Source organism: Odontesthes bonariensis, chromosome 9 (genome assembly GCF_027942865.1).
Source record: "Odontesthes bonariensis isolate fOdoBon6 chromosome 9, fOdoBon6.hap1, whole genome shotgun sequence".
NCBI classification, from domain to species: domain Eukaryota; kingdom Metazoa; phylum Chordata; class Actinopteri; order Atheriniformes; family Atherinopsidae; genus Odontesthes; species Odontesthes bonariensis.
In genome coordinates, this window is record NC_134514.1 from 12451949 (window position 1) to 12470650 (window position 18702).

At 42.0% G+C, this 18702-nt stretch overlaps 1 protein-coding gene across 1 annotated transcript; it reads right to left on the bottom strand.

Annotated features, from left to right (window-relative positions):
* Nucleotides 1-1276: 1276 nt before the first annotated feature.
* On the bottom strand, nt 1277-18185 carry hnf1ba (HNF1 homeobox Ba). The gene is made up of 10 exons (XM_075474348.1): nt 17806-18185; nt 15765-15964; nt 15277-15544; nt 14966-15189; nt 9164-9315; nt 7926-8052; nt 5465-5647; nt 4506-4624; nt 4092-4136; nt 1277-1297 (listed from the first exon to the last, which is right to left on the bottom strand). Exons 1-10 carry the CDS (start codon nt 18183-18185, stop codon nt 1277-1279), a joined length of 1719 nt encoding a protein of 572 aa, XP_075330463.1.
* Nucleotides 18186-18702: the final 517 nt, after the last annotated feature.

The following is an 18702-nucleotide window of genomic DNA, read 5'->3' on the forward strand; positions in this document are numbered from 1 at the left end:
AGTTGGGATGTGATATCCCAGCTGAAGTCAAATTTCTGAACACACCTTAATACTGTCAGCGTGGGCGTCTGTGCCCACAGCAGCCTCTTTGGATTCCTGTACAATTAGAGCTGGTGCTGTCACAACATTGTCCTCTTTCATGTTTGTTTGGTTTCTGAATGTTTGTCAAAGTTTTCATTCTACCCAGGGGGGATCCTGCGCCTTGATTTATGATGAGGAGTTATTGAAAATATTTGTCCTATTTCACACTGTGGCAGGAAGCGGGAGAGATAAAGGGAGGGTGAGTCCCATTCCTGAAATTCACCTGAACCTGTATGCAAACAGTCAGAGGTTTCCATGGAGGGGAAGGGCCACACTGAATGCATGTGAGTCAGCCTCACTCGAACAAAGGTGAAAACCAGATTTCTAGATATAGAGGACAGCTTACGACCTACATTTATCCCTCCTACTTCTTGACATATTGGTCACACGTACATCCATCTGCTTTTGTGTTACTTTACAGGCAGCTGCAGATTCATTTCCAGCCTCAAGTTTGTGGAGTTTTGTGCAGAATCCAGTTATACAAAGCATCACTTACACCTATAGTCGCATTGCATAGTCCTTTCAAGATTGTCAAAGTCTTTTCAATCACAGTATACACATTGAACAACATGAAACAACAACATTTGCACTGATGCAAGTACAGTAAACTGAGTGCGAAAAGAATAACATGGAAGACTCCTTTAAAGCCCAGTGAGGAATGAATGCACAAGATCAAAACAGGTTATTGTGATTGTCACACAGGCCGCTCACAAGCGAGACGACACACTTTCAGCCCTGGCGTCCCGCAGCCTCCACAGAGGTCGATCACTGTCTCTGTTTGCCTCACCGTGTCTTCATATTTCCACCTTAAATCACAGTTAAAGTCATCGCAGAGCCTTCATTCAGGTCCACAAAGTTCATTTTGGTGCTTTTGTTCCTTTGTCATGTGACAACAGACGATAACTTTAAGAGGGGGGCATGAAAAACTGAACACTGTTTTCAAAGATTGCGTTAAAAATCAAACATCCTTGTTGATCATTTTTGTGCCACAGAACTGAATCCACTCCTTTTCCTCATCTGTCCCCATTTCTCATTTCCACCGCCTTGCCCACCGTCGTCACTCCTCTGTGTTTGTTGACTGACTCGTCATCCAGCACGCTGTTGCGAGCTATTAAGAGTTGTCATGGTTACCGAGGTGAGAGGGTGGAAAAATGTGCTCTCGTCGCCGGGCAGCAAGGAAGTCAGGTGGAAGCTCTCACCAGGCTTGAAGAGGACACTGAAAAAGAAAAGGAGAAGGATGTCAAACAAAGTAAACCTGTGTTACATAAAACAATAAACACAATCTATCCAGTTTCACAGATATATGTATATTATATATGCTGCATATAGTGTAAAGCCCCCAGAGTACCAATACAACAGCTCAACAATGTATTCTATTTCTTAATTGAATTAATTTTGAGTCTTTGTTGGCTGAAAGTCGATATGTCTACGTTATGTTTATTACTGACGCCATATTGACTAGTGTTGGGCTGCATTACACTGAAAAATGTTTCTCATATGTTTTTTAACAGCATCTAAAACTGACACGTTATACTAGTTTATTTCTCTCAACTACAGATACAGTGGCTTGCTGCCTCTCAGTTGTATGAAACATTCAAGTTTAAGAAATTTGAGGCATTAAATAATGATCAGGTAAAGTGACTTGATCAATTATGACTTTGAAATGTTGTTATCCTAAACCTGCAGAAGCAATTCTTTCCGCAAGATGGCAGTGGAAACAAGTTATTTGAGGTTGGAGGGGCGGTGGAGGAATGAAAGATAAAAACTTCACAAAGAAGATTAATCATCCGAACAGAAAGCAAATAACAACTGTAGAGGACGTTCACAAGAAAATGGAGTGAGCTCTTCTTAAGGAGTTACTTTAATTCCTGTCAATATCTCATTTCTGGGAAGATGGCAGTAAGTAATGAGTTTATTGTTTACCGGCTCAAACTGGAAACAGTTGGTGAGTCACTTCATTTTAATCTCTGCCGAATCAAGCGTGCATTACCCTTTCATATTCACATCTAAATGTGAATCAAAACCGGCAATGGAAACCCAGCTTGCGAGAGCTGTGAAAGTAAACGAGGCAGCTGAATATAGCAATTTCACAAATGAAATATCAATTATAGTCACTTAAAGTGCATTTTCTTGCTCAAACTTCTATTCTTAAACAAAAACGTGAATGCGGGATTTCTGCTTGCATTGCTTCTTTTACTCTAAATAGTCCTTGCACCCCTCCACCTTCATGTGCCACACCTGGCCAAATACATTCCCCATCCCTCTCCTTCTGAGTCTGAAAAGCTCAGTTTCCACTCTCCTCTTTTAAACTGTTTGTGGAATTTATTTTTCACTTGATGTGGGGGGGCAGCTGACCCTGAAATGACCCTGCGGCCAGCAAACAGTCTAACCTGATAAAGCTGACCTGCAGCCAAGACCTGAGTCATTAGACAGCAGGCTCTGAGCAAAGGTGAGTGTTAAACAGACTCAGGTATAATGGAGGGTTCTTGGTAAACAGCAAGTGTTATAAAGCCTAAACACGCCGGTCGTGTCACGAGTAGAAGGCTGCCCCATTCAAAAAACGTCCTGATAAGAAAATACCTGGCTTTTGAGCTAATTGCTCTCTAAATAAAAGAGATTGTGCAATGCTATACAATAATGTTGTGACGGGCTATAACCAGTGGTGGGGAGTGTCTAAAAATAATCTCAAGTACTGCACTTAAATGCTGTTTTAACAGCAGTTAGTTTTAAGAATGAGACTTTACCAAAATATAGGACATGTTAAGAACGTAATTTGTGTTAGAGTTGCAACTGTTTTTTTCTCTTTTTTAATCATCTTTAATCAGTTATTTCTGATGATAAGATCCACAAAATTGTATATTTCAAGTTAAAATCTAACATTTTGAGGTCTTGAACAAGAAAAAGTCCTATAATTTCATATAAAAAGAAAATGAGTCAGCATAATTATAATAAAAAAAATATCATAGTTTGCTGACCTGTGATGTATCGTCAGGGATAAATCAGTGGTTTACAACTGTTTTGGGTTATGTCCCATCCCCACATATAAATAAGTCTGTCGTTGTTTTTCAGAGTTTCACAAGTAGAGCTTCTCACAGACAAAGATGATAAGTGTGATTTATCAAAACATGAAAATCAACATCTCTAAAAAAAACAATTTAATATTCAGAAAAGTGAATTTAGGCAATTAGATGAACTAACAATTAAAAGAAAGTCAGATCAAGTTAGTAAGGAACATAGATAAGATTTCTTATTTTCAAGGTTTTACTTGTACTTTACTTTCTCTTGTGAATATGTTTTTGGTCCCTTTACTGAGTGATAACACTACCAGGTGCTGCTTTTATCAGTTTTCAATACTAAATGAGCTTTTGTGTATTTCTGCCACATCCTTTCTAATAAAGAGGATGCACACTGCTCTCTGTTGCCATCCCATCAGCCCATCAGTGAGCCAGAAGCTCATGGTACGAGCACGCTGCCTCAGCGTGGGAAATTGAGCGTGTGAAAGCACCATGGACAACATTTCAGGCTAGAGCGATCACGGAGAGGAGGGAGAAGTAGGAAAGAGGAAGAGGTGTAATTACTAAAAGAAAAAAAAACCTCCACCCCCTACCCGACTCATCTCATCTGCAGCCTCACTGTAGCATGGAGGAAAGTAGCAGCACATGAGGGTTGAGAACTTTGATTAAGAGGTCTCATTTCCTGATCGCAAAGGTGACTCCCACCAGGGAGATGAAAGTAAGGAAGTGAAAAGAGGGAGCATTTATCAAAGGGCGTTTGGGCTGAGGGAACATGTGATTAATTAGACAGCTGTTTGAGAGGAAATACGAATTGTGAGGAGTGTCTTATCCATACATCCATCTCATCTATTGTCTCGTAGTGTTTGAACATCGGCAGCAGCCCCAAACAAGAAGTGAAAGCTTCAGCGTGCACATCTACGACTGACTCTAATGATCAGGTTCGTGTGCGATTTCACTCATGAAGCTGCGTGACTGAACTAATAAAATTGTATTTACCCAGGAGAGACCCCCAAGTTGCACCATCTTGTTTACAGGAGCGTCCTAATATGACAGGAATCAAACAAGTCAGCACACAATCATTACACACACACACACACTTCTCCCTGTGATGATCTAGTTTCTGCTGCTGAGGATTGCTTTCATTCTTCCATTATGGAGTATTTGAAATTTATGTATATCTGCAGGAAAAGAGCGGACTACGTATGGAAGCAAATTGTAAAAACAACTACTCAGCAGCAGTATGACAGCAGAAACTGCAGTAACATCACAAATTTAACGCTGATTCTCATGCAAATACCCCAAAATAAATGATTACTCAGGCTAAAATTTACAACAGCGGGCAGAAAGAGATCAGGAAGTGAGCCTAGCTGAGGTTTGTGAGATGATATGAAATTGTTGGGGAAGACTCACCGTCTTGCTTGAGGACATGGAGCTGAGGGTGCTGATGCTGTTGGCGTCTGTGACCACCATGGCCGAAGGGAAGCGTGATGGGTGGGAGTATTGTGGGGGCTCTTGCTTGTGGGAATACACTGGAAAAGAATATGAAGCATTATTATATAAAAACAACTGAAGTTGTTTAATAGAGGTGATTGATCAAGTGCAGATTTCACTTTCTGTTTTCACTGGCAGAGGATTATTTGAAAACAGGCACCTATTATTGAATTCTGGAAGAGGAAATCAGACCCATGAGGTAATAACAGTGTAAATCTTTATCATCAGTGCTTACATTGACAGTAAAAGTTTACCCTTGGCCTGAAGTTGACAGGTTAGGGTTCTGCAAAGAATTCCCAAAAGAATAAAACACGGTTTCTTCTTCTAAAACAAACAAACAACATTCTCTTTTGCTAAATTAATTTTTATGCAACACAAGACAACATTTACTTTTCTGGCCTGCAGGATTTTTTAGAAACGAAACAAACCAAAAGGGGAAAAATTATTTTTTGAAGCTGATGTTTTAAAAAACACATTAAAAGTGTGACGCGAGTACACATATAGGCAGTGTTTTGTTTTAAAAATGTCTAATTATCTTTATTTCTAACTACAATTTGGAATATCCAACAAGGTGTTTACAGACTGTTCTCCTACTGCTCATCACTGCCACATCTATTCCTGGTTGATTAAGGCAACCCCGCTGAATGGTACAGTCAAAAATGGCCAAGTCTATGGCATGTTGTGCATGCCAAACTAGCTACCAGGACAGCATCATGCAAATGTGTTTCATTGTGATGTCTTTCTGTAAAGAAAACAAAGCCTGGACTACAAACAAGCTGTTTCAGGCAGTTCAGGATAAGTTTGAAAATTTTGAAAACATTTTAACTGCACAGTAAGCTACGATGCTCTTAAATAAAGAGTAGAGTTGAGTTACTGACTGTGTGAGTGTGTGACTGTCGCCATGAATGGCTGCTGGCTCATGTGGCTGGGAGACTGCTGCATCAGGCTCTGCTGGTGGGGACTGTGGAGTTGCTGGGAAAACTGCACAGGCTGCAGCGCTGCAAGACTGCCCGCCACACTGTTGATCACCGGCACGGTCTGAGACTGCGATGTGTTTAAACCTGGCGAGACATCATTAGATCAAGTCAGTTTCTTTTTGGTATAAAAGGTGGGAGGGTTTTTTTTATGTAAAAAAATACCTCTGATCAACTTTATCGTATTATGATGACACAAGCACAACTAGAATTTGATGCATGATTTGGGTTAAAAGGAGCATCCACCAAAGGTATATTCCTTTTAAGCAATGATGTTTGTGCCAAACCTTTGTCAGTTAAAAAAAAAGATCAAAATGTAAAATTGCAAGAAACAAAAATAAAGAAAAAATTCAACACCTACAGAGGTAGATATTGGTAAAGATTCAGAGAGTGTGAAGAAATCCTGTAAATCGCATGAAGGCCATGGCTGGAGACCACTGTTGGATGCACATGACCTTTGAGCTCTCAGGCGCCACCGCTTAAGAAACACGCATGACAACAGGATCAATATAACCACATGGGCTCAGGAGTGCCTTGGAAAGCCATTTTCACTCTAAGGAATCTAAGTAGACATATGTTCTGTAGTCAGATGAGTCCACATTTCAGCTACTTTTGGGAAAAACTGACATCTGGTTCTACATACCAAATATGACAACAACTATCCAGGCTGTTATCAGAAAAAAGTGCAATAAACAGCATCTGTCATGGTATTGGGGTAGATCGGTACACATGATATTAATGACTTCTAACATATGTGTGAATGCACCATTGATGCAGACTCATGTTGAATTTTGGAGTGATGTATAATGCCATCAAGGCAACATTATTTTCCTGGGATGTCTGTGGTTATTGCAGCAGGACAATGCCAGATCTCATTCTGCACAACTTTCAACATCATGACTTCATAGAAACAGAGTGTGTGCTTGACTGGCCTGCCTGCAGTTCATATCTGTCGCCTAGTTAAAAAGTATGAAGCATCACGTAGAACAGAGTCAGACGACAACAACCACAGACTGCAGAGTAGCTGAAATCTTATATTCAGTAAGAATGGACACAGATCCTTCAGAGAAACTGCAACATTTAGTATCCTCAGTTCCCATATGGTAACACAATGGTAAACATGCCTCTATCCCAACTTTTATTTTGTAAATGTATCGCTGGCATCACACAGGGGGATAATGTATCGCAATGTCTATTTGCCATGACTCAGAGGAGCACTGGTTATTAAATGACTGAGTGAGTTAAGTGTGTTAATACTAAAACTGATAGTTTTAAGAGGCTTTTAGTATCAATGCATGCAGAGCCACAGTAGCAATGTCCACAGCAAAGAAGGGCCTATAAAAGCCTATTGACTCTGCATTTCAGTTCAGATGAAAAATGAAAAGAACAAATTAATTGCGCTAAAACTAATATGACAACATTTGGACTTGGACAAAAGATTGTTGAGAAAATACAAGTAGGTTTGTAATGTAAAGAATTTGAAGACTGTGTATGACGTTTAAATGCATTGGAATAATAATTCATTTTAGTTACATGAAGAAGAATCCTGAGCAATACGTTGTTTTCTTGAAAAAAAAAAGTAGACAATTTGATTTGCCATTACCTGTAAGATTGGAGCAGTTTTATCTCAATATATTGAAATATTCAAACCACATGGTGTATGGAGAACCATTAAGTATTGCTATAAGGAGAATGATTTGTTATTGAGCAGAAGCTTTGAATAGTAAGGAAGATCAGCTGTGAGATGTGTGACTGTTTAATAGAACTTGGATTATAGCATGAACTATATGTGTGAAGTCAGACTTAGATTAAAGTAGATTTTCTTACATCTGGTTTGAACAGAATTGTTATGTTACTACCTGGCTTAAAAGGACCGTTGAACAGAAGCTTAAAGACCAATTTATACATGGGTGGAGAACTACCTAAAGTGTTGTCATGTTGCGTTTAAATATAAGTTTAAAATCAGGGGTAAAGAGAAGTAACTTAATCTGTAACTTCAGATTAACTGCAGAATCCCAAAGATAACTGGAGGATAAAGAAGACAAGACTGGACAGATTTAGCAAACTATGGGATAATAACTGTATTAGGGATGAATATAATGCGTGATTTCAATGTGCAAATGTTGAGATAATACAAAACAGAACAAAATATAGAAGGGAAGTTTATTCTTCTTCTGTTTAAACTTGTGCTGTCTGCCTTCATTGTACAACTGTGTTGTTTGCACTTCGTACCATTTTATTAGGTCAAGAGAAAAATAAAATAAAATGATGCTTCCAAATATGGTGGAAATCTAAGATTGGTTGCATTGTAGAAGATGTCAAATAAATAGAAGTTTTTGCTCATATTAAGGGATTATGCACTTACTCTGTGCTATGGCCATGACTCCAGACAGAGGCATGATGAGGTTCTGAGTCTGCTGGTGGCTGTGATGGGAACTGTGGATGTTTGTCAACGTGCTGACCGGAGGAAGTCCTCCCCCTGAACCTGAAATCTGTGGAGAGATGAGGGAAATGAAATTAAAGTGCTGTTTTATTGCTGTATTATTTGTTTATAGGTGGGTGTAACACTCAAAGTTATGAGAGCTTGACTATCTGCTGTGTAAATTCATGTTCAAAGTGAATCAGATGCAGATGTGGTCGGCTGCTAAACAAACAACACACACAAACGTTGACTTAGATCAGATCCTTTAGTACAGAACTACTCTTGTGTAACCCCCACTTATACACAAGCAAATACTGATAAGGAAAAAAAAATATCACAGAGAAGGCCCCTGCGTGAGTTTTTCTTGCACACGCACAGGTGTGAGTTTATAGAAACTTTTTAATTGGCATCCATGCATTTACAGTAATGTCAGTCTGGATCCTCCCCTCGATGGGGCTGTCTCTATTTAAACGCTGTCCGCTGAATGACCAGACTCATATCTGCACACAGAAAACTGACAACTCAGACCTGCTGCACTATGGTCATTTCCCATGAAGTTGCTCCAAAAGGTGGAAGTGACCTGACAGGGACATTACACCACAGTTTGAACACCATTGAACACTTTTTTTTTATTTTTTATTCTAAACATAACAAACAGCCCAGATGGATAGATATTGTACTGCATGGCAGTTTGAAGGATGTTGTGTTTGGACAGTAGATTACACACCCTATATCAAAAGTATTCTTGCATCACAATTCAGATGATGTTTCCATGTATACTGTAGGGTTCTTGGCCACTGATCAAATATTGGACTAGAGGGGAGAAGTTTCTTAAGATGGAGAAAAAGCATCAGGCAGAATCAAATGTAGGCGGGACTTCTCCGGCAGAATAAGTGCTACTCCACCTTCGGCTCCTCTTTGAGAGGTATTTAATCAATAAGAACAGAATGTTTCTTTGTCAGGCTTATTGGCTGAGCTATGAACATGCCTGGTGCACTCTGCCTGCTAGTACAGCAGTGGCCTCTACCTCCCAAACAAAGCAGCACAATGTGCTAATTGTTGGCTCTTGCCAGTGGGTCCATGGGAGAGGAGGTTCAGGAACCTGTTTTGTACGTTTATGCTAAACGCAGGCCTTCTCTTATCTAATCTGAGGCCACAAAGACCCAGGTGTGTTCACTCACCATCTTGGCATCAGGTGACAGCAAACTGTGGCTGTGGTCCAGTCCTCCTGGAGACACCTGCTGGAGAACCGATTGGCTGGTCGCCATGGCATTGCTGTGGTGACTGATGGCGCTGGAGGAGGAGACCTCACCGGGGCCTTGGCTGTAACGCACTGAGAGAGAACCAGACAGAGACAGCGGGTTAGTCTCATGGCTCACGGCCCCGCAGCTGTCACAGGTATGTAGGGCAGAGAGACAGCAGAGCAGGCAGCGCCACTGTGACCCCAACCAACCAGACTCACCTGCTCTTTGACTCAGACGGGGAAGGACAGAGCAAACAAACACACTGACCCGTGCACTACTGCTATCTGCGTAGCTCAGCCAAGGCCATTCACTGTGTACACGCACTCACAACAGCTAAACTCCCATCAGACTCTCTGATCAGCACACAAACGCTGCTGACGATGTGCCTTATTACGTCAGTGCGAAGGTTCACCAGCGGTGGAGGAAGTACTCAGATTCAATTCAAAGTACTTAGCTCCATGTAAAAGCCAGGCTGAAGTGAAAGTATGAGCCTCAAAAGTAAGAGTAATCATGGACGGTCATGGAAGAATTTTGGGATGATTAGAGGAAGATGGAGAGGAAAAAAGTTCTGTGGGATACATTTCTTCTAATTTCTGTGACTATCCTCGAATTTTTGCTGCTCAAAGTTTATGTCAGGATAAATGCATGGGGATTTTAATCATATTTTCACAAACGTAGCACCATCACTTAATCCCACGTCTAGACTACTTGTAGTCTCTCACCGAAGGTCCAAAGGAATGCTCCCCCTCCCCACACCCAACAATCAAATGCCTGTTTGCTGATGTAGGCCCCCTCTGATAGCAACAAAGTAAACATTACACAATTACAAGCGATGTCAAACACATTCTTATCCTGTGGGCTCAGCCACACATGGGCACAGCAAGCATCCCTCCCTCAGTGACAGTCATGAGACAGACTCTGTTTGCACTAAGATCTCCCATCTTCCCCGAGCCCTCCGTCCCTGACCCGGGAGTGACAGCCTGAGCGCCCAGCCGAAGTTGGTCTGACATGACAGGAGGTATTGATATACAGCCGTTTTGAGATAAAAACAGGGTGAGGCACTGACACAAAAGGTGAGCAATGAGGAGGGCATTGATTTCTTAACGCATGGTGCTGGACGCTGGAACAGGATGTGCACATCTACATGTTTAGTTTGCTTCAAACACACAGGCATCACTGTGGAAATGGTTAATTGGATTCTGTTCAAAAGCTAACCTCGAAAAACTGACAAATGTATTTGTTTTTTACAGATTAAACAATCAGAGGTCCTCTGTGGCTGATTTTTTTCTCCCCGTTTTATTTCCTTATGTCATAAGTTGACTGTCTTTAGGCTCTTGCATTTAAAAGACAAACATAGGACCAGTATCAAACTTTTCATTTAACTATCAGCAAGAAAGCAAACATATTTCAAGCAAGCATGTTTCCGATAGCATTTCTTTGAATACAGATACTGCAAAACCACAGTGCCATATATCACCCTCTAAGTACCTGTCCTCCATTTTGTACAGCCAGCAGACTTCATATTGTCTCCTGCAACATACTATCAACCCCACAACAGCCCGCCGTGCCTTGTAAACACTACCACAGAACAATAAAGCACTCCATTGGACTCATGACCCCCATTGCTACACAATAGAGAAGGACTCATAAAAAGCCAGTTATCTCAGAGCTTGGCGACCTCTCTAAGTGTCGGAGGGAGAAAAGGATGCCATTCAGGCTAGTTTTGTTTCTTTGGCTTTGGCAGGAATTCTAGCTGCAGTGACCCTCAGAGTGTGTCAGGAGGGCTTCCACCATCCAAAGTCAGGAAACAACTGTTTTTTTAATCATGCTCATGCTCTTGAATGTTTGTGATTTTGCCTTGAAGATGATGTAAAAACCCAAATTTAGCTTCAGGTGCAACAGAACACTCAAGAAAAAAAACTGTGGCTTGCTCTCTGAGAGCAGGGGGAGGGCGAGAACCTCAGAAGGGGAGTGGCAGCAAGGATCTTCAGCAGGTTTAAAAGGCTCGAGCTCCCTGTGTGACCCATGTAATATCAAAGCCTGCCTCCCCAACCCCAGGCAGTGCCCATTGTAGAGCCGCTGCATATGACAGACCTCCTGGGTCTCTGCAGGACGTATCCAGTCGCCTCTTTGTGACTCTTTGGGAGACAGAGCTGAAGAAAGTGCAGAGCTCGGCCATCTTTTCTGCACGAGTATCCGTTTCAAGCTTGCCTGAGGTGACAAAAAACACAACAGCCCACTGATAATCCCCCCACTTACTATTCTATCTAATCTGGAACTTCTGAGTCTGCTGGTTTGGTAACGTGCAGAACGACGCAGTTTGGCTTACACAGCATAGATCTGGCTTGAACGTAATTTTAGCTGCTAAACTATACTTACAATACTTCATTATAACCACAAATCCTTCATTCAGACTCCCACCTCTCTAAAAATTAATAAAAGGTATTGAAAAATGCACTTAAAATATGAGAAGTGAAAAGCCTATCAAAACAAGAAAAATTAAGCACACTTAAAATGTGAAAAAAAAGCACCAGCTTAAGAGTAAAACTATAAGTAAATAATATAACCAGGAAAGCAAATAAATATTTTAAAAAAATTATTTCGCTTTTATGGGGTAAGATGGCAATGTATCTTTTTTCCAACCTTATCTCAGGACGTAACCTGAAACAGCTACACTGGTGCAAAGCACAAAAAGTTGCTGTTTTACAATAAAGGCTAAAAATAGTACTATTACTACATTTTCTTTACTCTATTTGCTTGCTAAGTTTCAGCATCTCCATAGGAGCTCCTATGCGATCACATCCACTTTCCATGTGTTGCTAGGGATTAGTTGGCCGCAAACACTTAAAAGGAGGGAGGTGCTAATCCACAGACCTTTGTGACAATGTGACCACCTCTGTCCAAAGTATTGCTCGTTCAAGACTCGTCTACAAAATGTTTTCAACAGTCCAGTCCATTTCTGCATCTGGTCTCACTTGAGATTCTTTATTTTTCCACGCTTTGCTCACCCATGTTTTGGATAAGGTTAGAATTATTCTACAAGGTCAGGTCTACACAATTCTCATCATGTGACATGTTTTCACAGCGCAAAGTTTAGCAGCTTCACAATAAAGGCACTAAATTTTAACAATATTTCTGCACTTTTTCGGCTATAAAATCCTTACATTCCAGTGTCTGCTTTTCAAATTCATAACATGACTGTTTTTTGCATGAAGGTGAACTGTCACGCATGCTCAAAAATGATAAAATTACAAACATGCCTTTATTTTCCTTTGAATTTTGTAACTTGCTTTCCTTTTGTGTCACACAAAACTGTCACACATGCACAACTCCTACATGTTCAAAAAGGATATCGGAGGTTGCGGATGTTGGTGTTACACCTTAGACTGTCATCAGACCCAACATTGTGCAACAATTTTTCTCTTTTCTACGTTGCTGCCAGTCACGGTTGGTTAGGATTAGGCCAATAGATATAACGTTAGTTTTACATATTGATAGAGATATGGTTAGGGATAAAAAAAATAAAAAGGACATGAAAAAAATCTGCCCATCTCAGTTTTTTGTAATACTTGTGTTTTGGACATGAAGAAAAATCTACCTATTACAAGTCTTCTTGTGAAACTGGTGCTGAGTTTTCAAACAAATTCACGAATGTGACTAAGTTGTTAGTGCAAACTGCTGCTTCAAGAAAATATCACTCAAACTCTTCCTCTGCGAAGCCCCTGCACCATGTCCAGCTGCATTTAGGACCACCTGTACGACAACTAAAATGGACGTAGCAGTTCTTGTCCTTAATTCTTGTTGCATCAAACTAGCAAGTAATAGAATATTTTCAATAACATCTGTATCGTGGACTAATTGTTATAAGGGAAGGGAAAGTGAGAAGTCTCTCTCTGGCCTGGTCACAAGAATATGGAGACTCGCTATATCTCAAAATCCACCCATCTGTCTTTTATCCCAGGAGCCCAGGGTTTAGTTTGGCCTTACAGTTGGAAGCAGTTATTCAAAAAGCATATACACCATGTAAATACAATGGATAAAATGGATTCAGCAGATATTATTTGCAGATTAACACAAGATAAATACTGCACAGGAGAACACAGCTGCAAGCTAATCTGCCCACAAGATCAGTCTAATTTGCTAAAGTAAAAAAATCCACCACCAAAAGCGCACGTCACACTGTTTGACTGTCTATCCAGTTGTGACCAACTGATCAACGGAGCAAAACAGAATCAATAAAAACTCCCCAAGCAAGAGGAGTTTGTTTGAAATGACCCAGCAGTGACCTCTTACGTATGACTGAGGGTGAGGCGGCAGTTTAAAAGAGTAGGGGGTGGGGGGGCAGTTACTGGTTTTCTCTAAAGGCGAAGAAGGGGTGATCAGTCCTGTCTGGCCAGAAAAGAGCCAATACCCCAGTGGACAGCTCCTGCTGCTCCAAGTCTGCGCCCAGCCTCTACAGCTATACTGACGCCCATAAAGGTGAGGAGGAGGGGGTCTTTAAAATCGGTCCTCCTTCAGGCCCAGCAGAGATAAATGAACCTAGGTTACAGTCACTGCAGTCTTCTAATACACCGCAGACAATGAGAGCTCCTGCTGAGGCAGAGTATAGAGAGTAGAAGTCAGAGGAGCCCCTTATCAAAGGCCTGGGAGATGTAGTAGCAAAGGATTTTAATTGTCCATTAAGCATGCATAATACAAGCCGTGCCCTAGCAACGCAATGAGACACCCTGCTGGGATATTATTGTCAGGTCAGGGCTGACACTGAAAAACAGCTGATGCTGTCGGCAGGATGCCAGCAGGACACCTTGTAAGCAGCCAGCTGAGATTTTTTTGAGGGATCTTTCCACCAACCCTTCCCTTCTGCTGCTACAGCCTCACTGCTGACCCCACTATAGCTATGCAACCGCAGGTCAATGCCTGGTCAGGTGTTCTGAGTAGCAACAACAAGAAGAAAAAATTGAAGCAAACAGACAATCCACAAGTGGGACCAGTTTATCCGAAGGTAAAAGAGCAAGCCAATGCAAACAGTCAGCTTTCCCTTCAAAGGTGGCCCCGTGTTCGAACACGAGAGGACAACAATGGGCCTTGAGCGAGTCTCAAATCACAGTTTTATGGAAGGTGAGTGATGGCACAGGGATAAAGCTCTGCAAGGCCAGCTTTGTTTTTATGTTGTATGCACCAGTTAGACACAGTCAATACTAATTACTCTGAATGCAAACATTGGGTCAGGGTGAGATGGTCAGAGCCATAACGAACAGCCTCTCCCTGTTCAGGTGCCTCTCATTAGTGACCTGTATGGGAGGAGGAAATGTGGAAATGACGGCGTTATGTGGAGGTGATCTGGATGTGTTCGTCCCCCCTCCCTGACCCTGGTCTGACCCTGGCCTGTCACAGGACTGCTGCCCTTTGTGTCATGCCTCTCCATGCTGACTTTGGAGTGGAGATTGCAGGTACAATGTGGATTGTTCTCAGTGTGTTTTCAAAGATCAGAATAACAATGGCATTTGCTCAGCTCACTCACTCACGCTCATTGATCACTTGTGCTCTCTTTCTCTGCCTCTCTGATCACATCAACTCTGCCTCTACCTTCTCGGACACACCAGTTTCACACCGAAAGAAAACCGAAACCAAAATTCAGGTGTAAACGTGAACGAATGCAAGCAGATATTTTATGCAACACTGGAAGCATGGAAGCAAAAAAGTGTTTTCTCCTCAGAGCAACACCACCTGGCATCTTACTGGGAGGTGAAGCGCTGGTCTGGGGATGATGTGGCGAGCTGTGTGACAGCAGTGGGTTGATGACGTGTGGTGGGGCAGTGATGGCGTCCATGGCCAACTTCTGCCTGAAGGCTTCCTCTTTACGCCGGTTGGCGAACCAGTTATAAACTCGCACTTCAGTGACCAGATTAGAGCCGAGGCCCTGAGCTTTGGAGGGGGAGACTCCTCTCTGAAGACACTCGGCTCTGTGGGAAACATAAAAAATGTGAAGGTTAACAATGTTTGGGTGACAGTTTTGTCGCAGGGCACCAGAGGGTGTTGTGTTCGCCTACCTGTTGCACTCCTCCACCAGCGCCTCCCTCTCCTCCTTGCTGGGGTTCTTCTGCCGCTCATAGGCCTGGTAGAGGATTTGCTGCGACGCGGGCCCCCATTTGAAACGGTTGCGTCTCATTTTCTTACAGGAGGGTTCGCTGCCGACCTCGTCACTAGGCTGACTCATGCCGTGACCAGACGGGTTGAACTCTGGGAAAAAAAATGCTGGATCCTGATTGCCTTTGTCAGACATACTGCTACCTGAACCATGTGCTGCCTGGTTGAACTCTGAAAAACAAGAGGAGAGTTTCTCTTTTGTATTGTGACCGAAGCTTTCACTGCTCACCAGGAGGATCTAGCACAAGCCTATTACTGTTCTGCATGTGTATGTCCTCCACCTTGATGAGGAATCTTGATAGGTTTGAAACCCAAATAAAAGTGGCGTGCTGCTGCCAGCTACAAGCTACAGGCCGAGGCCGAGCTGTGAGAAACTCAAATATTAACTTACGTCGGAGAATTTCCCGCTGTTTCCTGACATACCAGGTGTAGAGGGCCGCTCGCTTCTGTGTTTTCATGGGCGTGCCTTTGTTGAGGTGCTGGGAGAGGTGAGACTGGTTCAGCCCCGTGATGTCCACGACCTCCCGTTGGGGGATGTTGTGCTGCTGCATGTAACCTTTGATCATGCGAGCTGCTCGCCATGGGTCCTCTCTGGGTTCATGTAAAACGCAGGAGCAGAAAACACGGCTCATTTCAACACTGAACTAGATGCGGCTTTCAAAAGGAAGTAGAACGGAAAATACCAGAATTACTCCGATTTTATAACGGTAATAAAGTCTTTTGGGTGATGTCTGGCCATAAAATCAATGCAGATACATGATGAAGTACTCTATGTATAAGAGAGAGAAATGATACTAAAACTTGACTCTCAATAGAAAAATTGTAAGCCACAGCTTAGTTTCTTCCTGCTTGCATTCTTTGTTTTTAAGGCCTCAAGTTTAAAGGCTTTGCGACGATAGTAAGTCCCCCCACAGACAACCCATTTATCTCTGCAGCCAATCCAACAGGCTGTAAATATTTTCAAAGGTTAGTTCAAGTGGATTCAGGGAGGTTGAGAAACTTGGATTTATTATTTGCCCAAATAAACTACCGATTTCAATCTGAAAAAGAGGCTGATTAGGTTTGTGTAAATTTAAATGCAAGCGAAACATTTGATCTAAATCTATAGTTTTAAACAGACTGAATAAAAACTCGATTGGAAAATATCAGATGATTTAAAAAAACGTCTGGCACATTTTCCAACATGTGAAATTCTAAAACAGTCTCAGATCTTAAAAAGGTAGCCTCCATCTTTCTTAAAGAAAACTCGGATTTTCCCAGGATGATATAAAATTATTATTTAAGATCAGACGTGCTGTAAAATTATAGTGTTTAATCGTAAATAACGAGGGAGGAAATTCGAAAAAAAATATATATATCCATATATTCCAGACAGTTCAAATACAAACAAAAATACTTCATAGGCCTGAATAATTTAGCATTAGATACGCACATGTTCTTTACCTGCAGATCGAGCCCGTAGATTTATTTTTTGCCGCAGTACAAAATATAGTGAGAAATACTGGGAAGTAAGATGCCACCTTACCCTGAGATCACAGATTAGCAGCCCCAGACACACGGACATCGGTAATTATAGCAAATCTACACACGTCTGTTTGTTTTGGTGAATGTGGAGGCCTACATCTAAAGTGTGCGGGTTAAGTGGGAGATGTTAGTTTATAACTTTTGACAATGAATAACCAGATCTCCATTCACTCTAATCACACGCCACTGTGTATCTTTCAGTTGATGATTTATAGAATAAAATTAATAATAACTTAACTACACGTGGGTTAGTTTTGATATTCCTCCGGTCCTGTAAGCAGACAAATGAGCCTTAAATATTGTAGTTTAAGCGCTGAGTGGGGATGATTAGAAATAAATTGGTTTGTGATGAAATTACTTTACCGAAAAAGGCAAATATATATATAATACATTTAATAATAATAATATCTATAATAATGAGGATGATAATAAGAATGATAATGTATTATCATTATTAAATAACAATACGGATAAGAAGTTACTTCCTTCTCATGTGGCCTGCGTGCCGGCTTTTATCGCTCAGAGGAGGAGTTAATAATAAATAGATGTAAGTTCAGCTGATATTTTCCAAAGGTAAAGAAAAATTAATCCATGTGGATAATTAGTAACCAGAATGTTAAAACCAAAGCGTGGCGCGTTATTTTAAAACTGTAAACAAACACAGAGGAGTGTTTTAGCTACACACGGACCTTTCTTTTCCCTTCCTTTTAGATTGAACTGTTCATTTGTTGAGTTTTCAAAGAACACGACTTTTAGAACATTTTTAAAGCTTGCGGATAATCTAATATCAGCCTTACGTGAGCGTTGGTTTTCACTCTTTCATCTAACCTCCGTAGCGCCGCGGTCTAACTGGGTTATAATAATTAAAATAATTTAAAAAAAAACTTTTTTAAGGTAGGGAAACTCACGCCAGCATGCGCTCCACCTCCGCCCTCTGCTCAGCCGCCTCCTCCGTGTTGAGCGACTGGAGCTCCTTCAGTATAGGCGGGGTGTCGTAGTCGTCCCCGTCCTCGGAGCCCTCGTCCCCGGACAGCTTGCCCTTGCTGTGGCCGTTGGTGAGGGTGTGGAAAACGGGCTTAGAGTCCGCGTCCCCTCCGTTCATCTTGCCGCTCTGGGGGGGAGCGGGCGACATGGGCAGGTTCTCCAGTTTTACTCCAAAGCTCGGCTGGCTGGGGTCCATGTCGTCCAGGGCCTGGATCAGAACATCTTTAGTAACCCCAGAGTCCAGCAGGGCGCTGAGGAGCTCCTGCTGCAGGGATGTCAGCTTCGATACCATTTTAGAGAACATTAAAAACTCAACATAGGCCTGTGGTGCGCCGGGAGGGGAAAGGGAGGATGGAGGGGAATGATAGAAGCGTAAAAATAAAGTTCCTGCCTTCCTCTCAGGTCCAGGGCTGTGAGGAGTTTTCGGCCGCTGACACCTGCTCTGAGAAGCTGCTTCACTTCCCTGTTGAAGGGGAGGATGGAGCTACTTTGCCATGATGCTTTCTGAGAGCAGGGGGATATAAAACATGGTAATGAGTGGGCCGGCTGATGGGAACCTTATGTAAATCCGCAGAATAAGGGCCGCTCTGAGCAGAGGTAGACGTGTTTACACTGCTGCACTGCTGCTTTTATTGGCTCCTCTTATCAGCAAAACTTTCATGGACTTCGGACCCTGTTGTATATGCCATAAAGTCTTTTAAGAAAGGCGAGCTGCACACATTCACTCCATGGTTTTATCCCATATAAGCACCGACACGAGGCCAGTACTGGGGCCAGAAAGGAAAAGTCTGGGAGAAGCTTTATCTCCATATTTATTCGTG